At 37.0% G+C, this 16,329-nt stretch overlaps 1 protein-coding gene across 1 annotated transcript in view; it reads right to left on the bottom strand.

The window, feature by feature from the left end:
- The window catches only part of UBE2G1 (ubiquitin conjugating enzyme E2 G1), an 87,494-nt gene that overhangs the window by 8,346 nt on the left and 62,819 nt on the right, over nucleotides 1-16,329 (bottom strand). Inside the window, exons 3-5 of the mRNA XM_061143156.1 lie at nucleotides 11,726-11,823; nucleotides 8,604-8,782; nucleotides 5,145-5,267 (exon numbers count right to left, since the gene is read on the bottom strand). Coding sequence (XP_060999139.1) covers nucleotides 5,181-5,267; nucleotides 8,604-8,782; nucleotides 11,726-11,823 — 364 coding nt within the window. The 3' untranslated portion in view covers nucleotides 5,145-5,180. The remainder of the gene's footprint in view (nucleotides 1-5,144; nucleotides 5,268-8,603; nucleotides 8,783-11,725; nucleotides 11,824-16,329) is intronic.

Genomic DNA, 16,329 nt, shown 5'->3' on the forward strand with positions numbered 1-16,329 from the left:
TGGTTGGATCTCCTTGCAGTCCAAGGGACCCTCAAGAGTCTTCCCCAACACCACAGTTCAAAAGCATCAATTCTGTGGCGCTCAGTTTTCTTTATAGTCCAACTCACATCCATACATGACTACTGGAAAAACCACAGCCTTGACTAGACGAACCTTTGTTGGCAAAGTAATGTCTCTGGTTTTTAATATGCTGTCTAGGTTGGTAATAACTTTTCTTCCAAGGAGCAAGCATCTTTTAATTTCATGGCTGCAGTCACCATCTGCAGTGATTTTGGAGCCCAAGAAAACAAAGTCTGTCACTGTTTCCATTGTTTCCCCATCTTGTTGCCATGAAGTGATGGGACCGGATGCCATGATCCTAGTTTTCTGAATGTTGAGTTTTAAGCCAACTTTTTCACTCTCCTCTTTCACTTTCATCAAGAGGCTCTTTAGTTCTTCACTTTCTGCCATAAGTGTGGTGTCATCTGCATATCAGAGGTTATTAATATTCCTCCCAGAAATCTTGATTTCAGCTTGTGCTTCATCCAGTCCATCATTTCTCATGATGTACTCTGCATATAAGTTAAACAAGCAGGGTGACAATATGCAGCCTTGACGTACTCCTTTCCCAATTTGGAACCAGTCTGTTGTTTCATGTCCAGTTCCAGCTGTTGCTTCTTGATCTGCATACAGATTTCTCAGGAGGCAGGTCAGGTGGTCTGGTATTCCCATCTCTTGAAGAATTTTCCACAGTTTGTTGTGAGCCACACAGTCAAAGGCTTTGGCATAGTCAATAAAGCAGAAGTAAATGTTTTTCTGGAACTCTGTTGCTTTTTCGATGATCCAGTGGATGTTGGCAATTTAATCTCTGGTTCCTCTGCCTCTTCTAAATTCAGGTTGAACATCTGGAAATTCATGGTTCACATACTGTTGAATCCTGGCTTGGAGAATTTTGAGCATTACTTTACTAGCGTGTGAGATGAGTGCAATTGTGCAATAGTTTGTACATTCTTTGGGACTGGAATGAAAACAGACATTTTCCAGTCTTGTGGCCACTGCTGAGTTTTCCAAATTTGCTGGCATATTGAGTGCAGTACTTTCACAGCATCATCTTTCCGGATTTGAAATAGCTCAACTGGAATTCCATCACGTCCACTAGCTTTGTTCATAATAATGCTTCCTCAGGCCCACTTGACTTTGCATTCTAGGATGTCTGGCTCTAAGTGAGTGATCACAGCATCATGGTTATCTGGGTCATGAAGATCTTTTTTGTGTAGTTTTTCTGTGTATTCTTGCCACCTCTTAATATGTTCTGCTCCTGTTAGGGCCATGCCATTTCTGTCCTTTATTGAGCCTATCTTTGCATGAAATATTCCCTTGGTTTCTCTAATTTTCTTGAAGAGATCTCGAGTCTTTCCCATTCTATTGTTTTCCTCTTATTTCTTTGCACTGATCACTGAGGAAGGCGTTCTTATCTCTCCTTGCTACTCTTTAGAACTCTCCATTCAAATGAGTATATCTTTCCTTTTCTCCTTTGCCTTTTGCTTCTCTTCTTTTCTCAGCTATTTGTAAGGCCTCCTCAGACAACCATTTTGCCTTTTTGTATTTCTTTTTCTTAGAGATGGTCTTGATCACTGCCTCCTATACAATGTCACGAACCTCTGTCCATATTTCTTCGGGTACTCTATCGGATCTAACCCCTTGAATCTATTTGTCACTTCCACTGTGTAATCGTAAGGGATTTGATTTAGGTCATACCTGAATGGCCTAGTGGTTTTCCCTACCTTCTTCAATTTAAGTCTGAATTTGGCAATAAGGAGTTCATGATCTGAGCCACAGTCAACTCTTTGTCTGGTTTTTGCTGACCGTATAGAGTTCGCCATCTTTGTATGCAAAGAATATAATCCATCTGATTTCAGTACTAACCATCTGTCTGGTGATGTCCATGTGTCGAGTCTTCTCTTATGCTGTTGGAAGAGGGTGTTTACCATGACCAGAGCGTTCTCTTGACAAAACTCTGTTAGCCTTTGTCCTGCTTCATTCTGTACTCCAAGGTCAAATTTGCCTGTTACTCCAGGTATTTCTTGACTTCCTAGTTTTGCATTCCAGTCCCCAATAACGAAAAGAACATCTTTTTGGGGTGTTAGTTCTAGAAGGTCTTATAGATCTTCATAGAACCGTTCAGCTTCTTCAGCGTTACTGTCTTGGGTTACACAATGCCTTGTGTCCTGGTCAGGTTGCCTAGGAAATAGATTCTGAGACAGGTATTTGTGTAAGGTTTATTGGGAAGTGCTTTGAAGAGCAACAGTGAGGGAAACAGATCTAAGCAGAAGATGATGGGGGTAGCGCAGCTGAAATACAGGCTTCAGTCAATCCCACACTGGAATGGCCTTTCAGATAATTCCCAAATTGGGAAAAAAGCCCAAGTCTTTGTACCAACTCATTCTTTCTCCAAACCAAACAGTCCATGGATGCAAGTGGCTTCTGGGGAAAGGGACTAACTTGGGCAAGTGATCTCTTAACTCCTAGAAAGCAACTCAGCTATGAGTTATCAGCAGGCAACAGTCCCAACAGGCTGGAATGTGATTATTTCCCTCTGGACAGGAGGCAGTAACATCCACCACACCCAGAGCTTATCTTCTCTTACCATCTTATTTTTTCCCTGGTGAAGCCAACCAGTATGTTGTGAGCTGACCTAAGAAGAGGCCCATGTGACAAAACTTAGGAAGAACGCAGTCAACAGCCTGTGAGGAACAGAAACCTGCCGACAACCACATGACTGAACTTGGAAGCAGATCCACCCACAGCTGAACCCTGAGATAGATGGCTGCAATGCCAGCCAACACCTTGACTGCAGCATTATGACGAACCCAGAGCCAGAAGATTCAACATGGATCCCTGGCCTGTGGAAAGCATGAGATAATAGATGTTGTTTTAGGTCATTGAATGTTAGGTAATTTGTAAAATAGCAGGGGAATTAATACAGTCCCTCTGCCCTTGATACAGAACCAAAAGACAGAATCCTTTTGCCTGGTGGTATAGAATGTGGCCATGTAGCTAATCTATGGGAGACAGAAGATTTTGTTTCTCCCTTTGTCCTCTTACTTCATCCTACAATAATAACTTTCTGGTGGCAGGGAAGAATCTAAGACACAAAAAGTAAAATCCATATAGGAAAAAATTAAAATTCAACTGCATTAAAATTAAGCACCTCTGTTCACCCAAAGATACTATAAAGAAAGTAAACTGACAAGGATAGAAACCAACAACCTAACTGAAAAATAGGAAAGACCAAAAAAAGCACTTCATAGAGGAAGTATCAATGGTCAAACACATTATAGTCTGCAACTGCATTGGTAACTAGGGCAACACACATCAAGTCTATAATGACATCTCATTTGACACTACATCAAAAACTTTGGGAAAGGACCTCCCTGGTGGTCCAGTGGTTAATCTACCTTCCAATTCAAGGAACACAGGTTTGATCCCTGGTTATAGGAAGATCCCACATGCCGCAGGACAACTAATCCTGCACACTACAACTAGAGAAAGCCCATCCACCACAGTGAAGACCCAAAAGAAAAAACTTTAGGAAAACAAACAAGACTTTGCAGAAGTCTGATAATATCAAATGTTAAAGAGGATATGGAGCAAATAGAACTCTTGTCCTTGCCAACAGGAGTATAAATAGATCCAATATTCTTTAAAACAATTTGGCATTATCTAGTCAAAGTGATGTGTATATACCTTTAACTTAATTCTACCCCTAGGTATACACCCAAGAGAAACTCTTGCAGTACCTCTACAAGAAGCAAGGATAGCTACATTCTCTGTAATAGCAAAAACAAAGCGAAATAAGGAAATTCCCTGGTGGTCCAGTGGTTAAGACTCAGTGCTTTCACTGCCCTAGGCCCAGGTTCAATCCCTGATTAGGGAACTAAGATCCTAGGAATCAGGCAGTACAGCCAAAAATAAGAAACAGCCTACCCCAAATAAAAACAAAACAGAAACAAGAATAAGCAAAAACAACAATAACAAAAAACAAACAAAAAACCCCACTCCAGAGAAATAATGAAATGAGAATCAAGAGTAAATTTATCTAATGAAATACTATATAACAGTGAACATGGAATATAACTGTATACAACAAAGGATGATTTCAACAATATAATGTTGAGCAACAAAGTCACAAAAGAATATGATCAAAAAAAGACATTATAATTCCACATATATTCAACTCAAAAACATGCAATATGTTGTTTAGGAATACAAATTGATGAAATTGTGAAGAAAAGCAGTGATAAACACAGAATTGGGAATATGAAAAAAGTATGGGTAGAGGAGGGCAATGTAGGAGATGTAACAGTTAATAATACAGCTCTTTTTCTTAAAATAGGTGTCTGGTACAAAGATATAGCATGTACTCTCACTTTTTTAGATGCTACGTTTCATAAGTAGGTTTTATCACCTCAATATTTAGTTTAAAGAAAGAAAAACCAGAGAACTTAAATATCACACATTTGGTCAATTTATCTACACCCTGTCTTCTTCTAAGCCAGATGGGTGCCTACTATCTTTGGCTCCTTGATAGACTTAAAGCAGACTTGTGGACAGATGGTATACAAGAAAAGGAAAAATTTTCCTACTGGCCCTGTAAGTAATGAGCAAGGAGATAAAGACCAATTAAAACAAGAAAGGCAGATGTTTAATGGTCTTATCAATATATTACAAACTATGGTCTTTCTTTTTTTAAAAAACTAGGAAAAACTTAAGTCAATCTTTACCATATATAGCACAGTATAACATAAGAAATTTTAATGCCTAGTTTAGTCAAAGATGGCAGACCAAAAGGTAAAACAAAGAAAATGTAGCAAAAACAAAAAAAAACCCTTTATAAAGAGAAATTTTACCAACAGTGAACTACTACCATACTAAATCAGTTTAACATGGAATATCTAGTTAAAAACAGCTGGATTTACTGAAGGAAAAAGCAAGCAGATGACACTAATCTGCTGAGAAACAGCAGACTACTGGATCCTACCACTGAAAAATGAGTCCAATGAAAACAAGCAATTCAAATACCCAAGATCACACATTTTCTAAAAACACTTACGTCATGTATAAAAAAGGCAAAAGAGTAGGATGATTTTTTTAAATGAACTTACCCTGAAATAAGTGAAGTTACAGCTGTTGAATAAATGTCACTCAAAAGCAGTCTCTTGGCTTTTTCTTACACAGCGGGCAACTTTCCTTTTGAATTCTCCATTTCTGTCTTCCCTCCATTCTTTCTGTAAGTACAAAAGTAATAGCAAGTGATTTTATGCAAACTCCTCTCACAATCTCAAATACCTTACTTTAATTTTAATGTGAACACGTATAAAATGTTCAACAGTTGATAAGGTAGAAAACATTTTTGCAAGGCACTCTGCCAGGATACATACAAATTACTTCTATAGGCAAAGTCTCTTTGAAAAAGGAAAGGGCCCTAAAAAACTTTAGCAATTTTGTATTACACTGGAAAGAAAGCTACAACTTACAAATAAGATGTCCAGGCTATCTGAATGATCACCAACTCTCTCTACTGGAAGCAACCATAAATAAAGTAGACAGAACTGTGCCTCCTGTACCAGGTAGCTGGGTGTAATGCATCATACTGAGACGGTACTGAGTAGTATTTCCAGTGGGGGAGGGGACAGGGCAGGAACAATGACACGATCACTGCCAGGCACACGCAAATGCAGCACAGAACAGGACCAGCATACTTTCACGTGAGAATAGAGCCGATTTTTATTTAGTATGTAAATAGCAGGAAATTCTCACTAAAATGCCTGGCCTATTTTTTTTTTTTCCTGTATCATCCATGTAGGGACAGCAAAGACTGTGGAAACCTTCAACACTTGCTCTTGCAGAGGAAGAGATCAGAACAGATTTTTTCCTTCAAAGCAAGGCACCCCAGTAAGCCAATCATTATAATAAATTATGAGGTAAACTATGATGTGGAAATGCAGAGAGCTTTGTAGATATTTGATGAAGTATTTGTGAATAAAATGTTACTGTCTGTAATTACCTCATCATTTCTAAGACATTTTAAGGAAGAAAGAGCGATTCCAGTAAAGAGGGGAGGTCAATACCAAGGAGAAGAAAAATCGCCTAAAAATCACACTTAGCAGAGAATTAAGACTGAGAGCAAGGGGGATCAGGTAGAAAGGTATTAAAGAGATTATATTGGAATTATTATTATTTGAGTGCACCATGCAGCATGTGGGATCCTAGTTCTAGAACCTGTGCTCCCTGTATTGGGAGCATGAAATCTTAACCGTTGGGGCCATCAGGGAAGTCCCTGGAATTACTTTTTTAAGATATAAATCCTCACTACCAAAGAAAATGGCAGTGAAGTCATCTAATAATAGGGACTGGAAGACCAAAAGCAGATGAAAAATGAAACAATGAAACATGCAGCAGAGCAGAGAAAGTAATAGCCTAGGGAAGTCTCAGTGGGACCCCAGCAACGAGGGAAAGGACCTACTGAAGAGAACCTCAAAGTTAAAGTTTGGAAATGGCAGCTTGAAGTCAGTAAAAAGTGGGGTTGAAAACTGAATGACAGAAAGTTTGGCCTTCCCTTCTACACACACCCCAAATTTTAATACCTTCCTGAAGTAATAATGATGATATATAGATTTTATAAAAGTATCTGAAGACCATTAGAATTAGAGCTCCAGGTATGGGTATTTGGTATGGAAAGTAATTAGTTCTTCATTTTGGCATTTGACACCTCTCTTCCTCCAACTCACTCTTATTTTTTTTTAATCTGAGTTTAATATCTGGCTTAGCATTCACACACTCCTGAGGAGAACCAATTCTGCACACATACACTCCTTATGTTGTTTGGACTGATACTTGACTAAGTATAAAGTTAGAATGATTTTCTGTCAGTGTTTACTTCAATTCAGTTACTAAATTAAAAAATTCAAAGCCAGAGATTTGAAAGGTGGTTATATCACTTCTTGGCCTTTTGGCTAAGATCAAATGAAAGGTGGTTATCTATGTAGTGTTTTTCTACAAGTAAGATTTTACCCCCAAGTTTTTATGTAGATTTGAATTAACAAGGGGGGGGGGGGGGGGGAGGTGAATTTAACCTGCTGGCTTTCACATATCCTAACAAAGTTTCCAAGAATTAGAGCAAAAGGAATTTTAAAGAGGGATAGATGACTGAGGAACTAGGACTATTCTAGATTTAAAAAAAGACTAATAAAACATGAATACAGGACTTCCCTAGTGGTTAAGACTCCACGCTTCCACTGCAGGGCCACAAGCTCAATCCCTGATCAGGAAACTAAGATTCCATATGCCACATGGTGCAGGCAAAAAAAAAACAGAAACAAAAATGATTTTTTTTAAAGGAAAAGAAAGAAGATTGAAAAATAAAAAACTAAGTAAAAATAAATAAGTAAATAAAACATGAATACAAAATAAAATAAGTTCCTAAATTCTGGATTCTTCCTTGCCCCCTCTCTTTATTCTTAGGAGATACATGCTGAAGTATTAAAATATAAAGATCTATAAAGCCTTCTCAGTTTAGCAAATAATAATAATGACAACAATGTTAACAATAACAACAATGTTGCAAAATCTCCACAATTGTGAATCTATGTGTTCAGTTCAGTTCAGTTCAGTCGCTCAGTCGTGTCCGACTCTGCGACCCCATGAATCACAGCATGCCAGGCCTTGCTGTCCATCACCAACTCCCGGAGTTTACTCAAACTTCTGTCCATCGAGTCAGTGATGCCATCCAGCCATCTCATCCTGTCGTCCCCTTCTCCTCCTGCCCCCAATCCCTCCCAGCATCAAGGTCTTTTCCAATGAGTCAACTCTTCGCATGAGGTGGCCAAAGTACTGGAGTTTCAACTTCAGCATCAGTCCTTCCAATGAACACCCAGGACTGATCTTTAGGATGGACTGGTTGGATCTCCTTGCAGTCCAAGGGACTCTCAAGAGTCTTCTCCAACACACAGTTCAAAAGCATCAATTCTTTGGCGCTCAGCTTTCTTCACAGTCCAACTCTCACATACATACATGACCACTGGAAAAACCATAGCCTTGACCAGACGGACCTTTGTTGGCAAAGTAATGTCTCTGCTTTTTAATATGCTATATAGGTTGGTCATCACTTTCCTTCCAAGGAGTAAGTGTCTTTTAATTTCATGGCTGCAATCACCATCTGCAATGATGTTGGAGCCCAAAAAAATAAAGTCTGACACTGTTTCCACTGTTTCCCCATCTATTTCCCATGAAGTGATGGGACCAGATGCCACAATCTATGTGTAGGGTATAGGGTATCCAACGTTTTGTAGGTCTGAAAGTTTTAAAAATAAAAGCTTGCAAGTAATATGGACCTTATAGCAACTGGATATTAAGTATAATAATAGTTTTACAATTATGTAGGATAGCATCCTTATTCTTAAAAGGTACAACTATTTGGTGGTAAAATAAGATTTATGAGAAAAAAAATGAAAATAAACAGACATATCAATACACATCCACAAACACATACATATACATATAAAAGTATATAGTTTTAATCAAGCTTAAAGGGGAGAGCAGATGTGTCCATGTGACCACCTTACCGCAGCATCAACATTAGCAGGTGAGTCTCCATTGGGGTCTGCCAGCATAGAAATGACACTAATCATGATGGTTTCCACGGTGTGAATAGGCAGCCAGCGTTCCTCTGGCTTTTCATAACCATATTTATCTTCTCCAGGTTCGTGAAGAATAGAAATGCATACATCACCATTTTTATCAACTGCAAAATTAGAGTAAGATTCCAGTTTTAAATACTTTAAAAAAATTGGCTATACATAAAATACATATTATTTGATATGATCTTGATTCCCATGGTATCTGTATAAGATCCACTGTTCCACTGAATATACACAGAAGTTAATCTCCAAAATGGAACCTATTAACCTTTTAGGAAGACCAGAGATTCTACCAAATAGAATCCACCTGACAAACCCAAAAGAAATGTAAGCTATCTTTTTCATTTCTGCAAAATTTCAAGTTAATATGTAGATGGTACCTAGCATTTACATGTAATAAATATAATGAAATAAATGGTATCTATTGAATCTGTTCATTTATACAAAGTATATGGTCCAAACACCAGAGCTGAGTTTCTGTATGATTTCCTAGTTTCCCTAACAACTTACTGATTGAAATTGTTGATAGTCAAAGGTCTAAGACTTTCCTAAGAAAAAAATAAAAAATAACATCATAAAGTACTTTTTAAATCACATAAAGGCAAAATTATATCTTCAGGGAAAACACACACACAAATCCACGCACAAATCCACAAAGTGAAGTGTCGAACTCTTTGCAACCCCATGAACTGTATCCTGCAAGGCTCCTCTATCCATGGGATTTTCCAGGCAAGAGTACTGGAGTAGGTTGCCATTTCCTTCTCCAAAAAGATCATTTTATAGTGCCAGTGAAAACTCATCAGCATACATTCATTAGGTCTCTAATCTATAAACCTATTTTAAAATCCAAGCCATAAATTAATTGTTGATCAAAAGGGGGAATGGGGTCCTATTCCACTAACTTCTTTACATTACACAACCAAATCTGCAAATCCTATAAATAACCAATAACAATACTTATGTTCATTTCTGACTTCCTACCTAAAGTCCAACAAATTTATGATAGGTATAATGTTAAAGCGTATTTTTCGCCTCTGGGGAACCAGCATCAAAGCTTGTATGCATTGTGGCTCTACGACTAATGCTTTCTGAGTGCATGCTGTATGCCAGGCACCACATGACACAGGGAGTTTAGCAGTGAAGGCGACATTTAAGACCCAGGCCTTCAATGTATTGTACATGCACTATTCTACAATTAACATTCCTTATCCCAACTCACCTACACCTTCTAATATAATCTATTAACTAAAATGAAATAACTAGATCAACAGGCAAGAATAACAACAGTAAAACTTGTAACAGCACTATAAAGTTAAACAGAAAATGATAATATAGTGTTAAGACATTTTCCTCACCACATAATATAAATTTTTCCTTGAGAAAAGGAAGTCATATGTTTTTGAGAACATTTAATATCAAATGTTTGCACAAAATTCTACCAGAGAGAATCGATTTAAGATCCATTTTCCTTTTATAGAAATTGCTATAATTTAGCATCTTTAAAATTTTAACCTCATGTCATTTCATTTTAAACATACAGAAAACATTTTAAACCTCTTAGAATGAGGCTTTTATGCTTAATACCTATTACCTATTAAAACTGTAGTAATTTTTTTAAAAAGGCAAGATATCTGAGTGAAATAATTGAGCTGATAATTGAGTGAAAAGGCCAGTGCTATCATTCCTCTTAATAATTCAAGTCCATGTATTGCTCTCATGTAACTCACAGACAAAGAAACTAAAGCTCCAAGAGGCTTTACCAACAGTAACATGGGCTAATTCATGCAAGAGAGCATTCAGAAACTTTTTGTTACATTTTCCTTTCAAACAGGTGCAAAAAAATTGACTATTACACATTGAATAATTCAAGAGAAGTCAGGGGAAACTGCCAAGAGCCTAGGAAGAAATGAACCATATGTCCAAGCAACAAGGGGCAGATGTGGTCGATTCATGCATCCATATATTGTGCAGGACTATCACTAACGTGTTCTACCATAAAATTCTTTTTTTCCCTTCACACTGGTGCAAAAAATAACTATGTCTGCTGTGATCACTGCTACCTAAGATGTGATGAAATATGGTGGCCTCCTTGATTCCCAAAGTTTTCCATTCATCAGTTATATTCTGTTCTAAGACTCAACTGTTTTTCAGGTCACTGAGTTCTATTACATTTCCTTGTAACCAAGCCTTGGTTTATTCATGCATCCATTACTCTCACTGATTTTTGCTTAAACTAATATAGAAGAGTTTCTCTTCCTTGCAACACAATGTCTGGGTTATGGGAAGTAGAATGCAGACTGGTTTAACAGTCTAAAAAGACAACACTGATTACAAAATACTTATAGTCAAAATACTTAGGAAAGAAATTCTTGCAAGCTCAATCATACAAAACAAGGCCAAAAGTTCAGGGAGACTGTGTATAAACATAGTTTATCTAGACTAACCTTTGGCTCACAAAGTGAATTTTAAATGGTTGTACAACTTCGGGTAAAAAAAAGTCAATGTCACCATTTTATGCACAGCACTGTTAGATACTTTCCAAAGATCTAAACATGCAGAGTTTTATCTCATTTGACCCTATCAATCATCTTATGACATAGGTAAGACATCCCTTTTTCTTATGAAAAACAACATATTTAAGAGTGTCCATAGTCTAGGAACTAAGATGAGAAAATAAAAATGAAAAATCCAAGTTTGACTACTTCTGTGTTCTCTGTAATAGCCAATGAATCACATAATACCTTGGAAATAATCTCAATTTTAAGAGCTCTATTAATGCTCAGTATCACCCATGAACTCATGAACATCTCAGCTGTGAACATCATAGCTGAGAACTAAGTAAATAAACAAACTTTTTCCATTTGATCCGTTACTCTTTCTTTTAGAAGGAATCTAATCCAAGACCATGTACATAACAAACACAATGAACCTAGTATAAAAATTCCAACACAATTTCACTGAGAACAACATCTTATGTATTGACCTTGAAAACTTCAGTGACAGGCCATCATACTTGCAAATGTAAAAGTAAAACTAGATAAACTTACCATTTGGATGCCAGATTTCTGTAATGAATTTCATTTTAGGAGGCCGAAGGGGATAATCTTTTGGGAAAGTGAGATGAGCTTTAAAAACACCACCTTCACTGGAAAAACAAAAACAAGTTCTTGCCTAAAGTTCCTGCTTATAAGTAAGATAATTATTAAAAACAAACATAAAACAAGGATGCTAGTGCTAACATTATAAACGAAATAAATAATCTGGATTTCAAGCAGTTTACTTACTCAAATACCAAGTTTAGTATAAACTGTCATACCTACCACCTTATTAAACTCTCAAAAAACAGTAAAATGAAAGAAACAGCTTTAAAAAGGCATCCAGATCAGATCACGCTACTGTTGTGCTACACACATCTTTTTATTGCTTCCCACTGCACTTAAAACTCAAATGTTCTTTAACATTGCCTATCAGGGTCAAGTTATCAATTTCTCTGTATTGATCTCAACCTATCACTCCTCTCTCATCCCGGTCATTCTTCTTTCTGTTCTTTAAACGCAACAAGCTTTTTCTCATCTGAGAGCTTATGCATTTTCTTATTGCCTCTCTGGGAACAGCTGTGCTGACCTCCAACCATCCATCCATCCATTTATTCATCTTATCATTTAACAAGTATTTATTTAGTCTTTACGTGCCAGACACTGGGAGTACAGCAGTGAACAAAGCATAGTCTCTCAAGGAGTTTATATTCTGGTGTGTTTCAAAGTAGTGCTACGCAATAGAACTCTGCACACTGGAGACAGTCTATAGTTACGTTCTCCAACATGGTAGCCACCAACCACTTATAATATGGCTAGAACTTTTTGGCCAACCCAATACAACTGATGAACTGAATTTTTTTATCTTGTTTAATTCTAACAGCCACAAGTGACTAGTGACTGCTGTGCTTAGGAACTGTTCCTAAACAACAGTCAAAACAACACAAGTCAATGTTGCAGAAAACCAATGAAAAAAGTCAGCCTTATGGGGCAAAAATGACAAAGTTCTGACTAGTGACCTTGGTACCGCGTTTCCTCTGTTTCAAAGGCGCTTCTCCCTTTGTTATATTCAGAACTCAGCCAAAATGTTACCTCTTGAGAAAGATTTTACTTGGCTACCCAATCTAGCCCCTGTGTCCCTCTATCATGTGGACTTCTTTTCCATTTCTTTACTGCAAAAGGAATTCACACCTCTGATTCTTTTATTATAAGATATATACCCCCATAGAGCAGGGTCAGATGCAGGGTCATCTGACTGTGTTTGTTTCAGATCAGTAAATAATAGAATTCTCAGCTCATTAAATGGTTTTCATTCATTAAACAAATAGATATTGATTATCTACCTTGAGAAGGCACTGCTGTACGTAAACGGATATGACAGAGAACAAGACATTAGAGATCACTGATTTATAGCACTTACCATTCTAGGGTCAGAGGAAAATATCAAGAAAAGTATCAGTAATAAATACTGGAATGAAATGAGCAATCTATTGTTAAGTTTTTAAAAAGTATCTACAGAATAAGCCCATTTGTCTTTAACAAGAAAAAGTGAGGGTATGTTTGTATAGAAATAGAAAAATGTCTGGAAACATGACACCAATACACAAAAGTGGTTAACTCTGAAGCACGGGATTATGAGACTTTTTACTTTCTGCTTTGTACATTTTGATATCACTTGAAGTTTTAACCAAAGTAAGTATGTATTCTCATTGCTTTTTTCTGATCATAAAAGCAAGATGACAGGACAGTGTTCAAGAAAGGTAGATCATTAACACCAAATACTTCTGAATACTTAGGAAAGGCCACTGGGCTCTGAGTGGAACATGTTTCTCTTTATGCTTACATACATGCTTCCTTCTATGAAGTGTATTAAGTATACAGAGGGTCATAATGTAAAACATTTCTGATTATGGGTTGTGGTTTTAAAAAAAACACTTCGAAAGCCACAAATATAAAAACTAGGCAAGAATCTATGTAAAAGGACATCAGAACAGCTACCACAAAACCCATGTAGTTTAAACCATTGGTAAGGCTATTCCCTGATACCAAGTTAGCTTTCCTGGGTCCCCAAATTTTGACTGATATCAGATCCACTTAAAAGCTTTACAACAGCTGGCTGAAATACCTACCATGAAAGATTACCTTAGTCTATTAAAAATTTTGATCAAATTTAATTAACTGGATTATCCTTAAAAGTTTAAAGTACACAATTTTTTTTTTTTTTTTTTTGTCTGCAATGTCCTCATCCATTCTGAATCAATCATGCAATTCTTCAGTTTTTTTCCTACGGGTGGAATCCTTAACTTCTCTAACACCTGTGAAAATCCTACTTTTTTTTTAAGCCTAAAACTCAAAACATAGTGTACAAAACATGGTTAAATAAATATTAAAATGTCACATATTCACTATTTTTCAAATACATAAAGATGCTACTATGATGAGCAAAACCAAAGTTTTATGAAAAGCATCAATGGTTTAAATGATGCTTTCCTACTTTCTCTTCATAGATATTAACAGTGTAAGAGTATAACTGCTATATATAATTACAGATATATCATATTACATATGATTACTAGCACGATGTTCTAGGCCAGTTCAAGTTTCTTCTATTAGACTTCCCTTACTGTCTGTGTATTAAATGTATAAAAATCTTACAAGGGTAAGAGCCTATCATTCTACTTTGTCAGATCCTATCATTCAGCCATATTTACTTTCTTTAAATGATATACCATATGTTGCCATCAACATTGTTCTTTTATATATTCCTTTTCACATCTGTCTTCTGTTGATTCATTTTTACCTGTCACAATTTATTACCTTCATAAAATATTTGATGGCCTCCAATGTTTCTGTGACTACAAACAGTAAAACACTGAACCTTCTGAACCCTTTCTAGGCACAAGGTTTAAGCTAGAAATGAAACAAGATGAAGTTTAAATAACTTAAAATTCACAGGGATAATAACAGTAGTAGACTCAGGGAGGTAAACAAAGATATTCTCCAAAACTCACATTCTTAAGCACTAAATGATAAATGATCGGGTACTGCCATTGATCAATCAATTTCTAAGTCACATGGGCACCAGGTTCATTCCTTCTAAAAGTTCATTACAAAATATATAGCTTTGTTGTGAAGTAATTAGCCTCCAACTAATAAAAAAAAAAATATATATATATATATATATATATATAGCTTGTGCAGCTAAGTTTTAAACAGACTGTATAAGAATTTTGTTACGGTAAAAGAATATTAATCCAGAAATTTGGTTAGTCAACTCTTCATTTTCTATATACACTCAAGCTAAGGCAATAACAAGATACATATACTCTTCCAAGATTCTACAAATTTTTCACACCATTGCCAGAGGTAGGACACAATATAAAACATACTTCTTGAGCACACCAGTCATGAGTGATGAAAAAGAGATACAGCAAAAGTTACATACCATTTACTAATACAAATTTATAAAATCTATAATTCACAGTGAAACCCATGTCTCCTAAAGTTTCTTTCAAAGCCTACTGCTGCTACTACCTGATATTATTCTTTCCGTGGTAATGGGTAGCTAGTCACACTACGTGATAATCATTAGTCTGAAAATAGGTTGTCACACGAGTTTCAGGTTATTTTTCATAGAGAGAAAGCCTCAAGAATCTATTTTTAGTATCTCCAGAAACATTAATTAATGGCAAGTGTTAGTCGCTCAGTTTGTGTCCAACTCTTTGTGATCCCATGGACTGTAGCCCACCAGGCTCCTCTGTCCATGGGATTTTCCAGACAAGAAAACTGGAGTGGGTTGCTGTTTCCTTCACCAGGGGATCTTCCCAACCCAGGGATCAAACCCAGGTCTCTCATATTGTGGGCAGACTCTTTACTGTCTGAGCCAATGGCAAGAGCAGCAATAAAAAGTTAGTACTGTGTGAAGATAAATGTAACAGCTAAATTAATACTCAAAGCAACTATCAATAAAGTAATGCCTGAATATACCAGTTATTGACACATGGATAGTAAGGAGTGTGGGGTGCCCTCTAGTGGCTAAATGAGGGTTAATGGCACCACCATGAACTACACTAGGCTTTAAAGAATTTTAGTACCGCAATCATTCTATTATTACAGGAATGACCTAATTAATTACTAACTGATGGATCAATCACTTAGGTTTGGATACCATCTAAGCTCACATTAACTACTTTCAATACTATAACCCCTCCCCCCATTACCAGCCTCTCTGTTTCTCCTCATAGTCAGTTACTTACACTTAAGATCTGTGTCTCATTTCAAATAACACTCCTCCAACCACCACGAGAAGGCCTCTACCCTCTTCACTCCACTGAATACCAGTAACTTCCTTACTGTTAAATCAACAAACAGCATTAACTACTTGATTCTCAGTGGCATTTTAGAAAGCTTCCTTCTATAAAACCTTTTGCTAAATGTCTGGCTAACTTCCCCTGCTTTTCTCAGGGCCCTGTCCTAGGCACAAGTGTGCCATCCCCTGAGCAAGGCTGTTCATCTCCCTACTTCAGTCCATTTCTTAACTATGCATGCTTGGTCGCTCTGTTGTGTCTGGCTCTTTGAGACCCCATGGACGGTAGCCCACCAGGCTCCTCTGTCCC

Source organism: Dama dama, chromosome 5 (assembly GCF_033118175.1).
Source record: "Dama dama isolate Ldn47 chromosome 5, ASM3311817v1, whole genome shotgun sequence".
Taxonomy (NCBI): domain Eukaryota; kingdom Metazoa; phylum Chordata; class Mammalia; order Artiodactyla; family Cervidae; genus Dama; species Dama dama.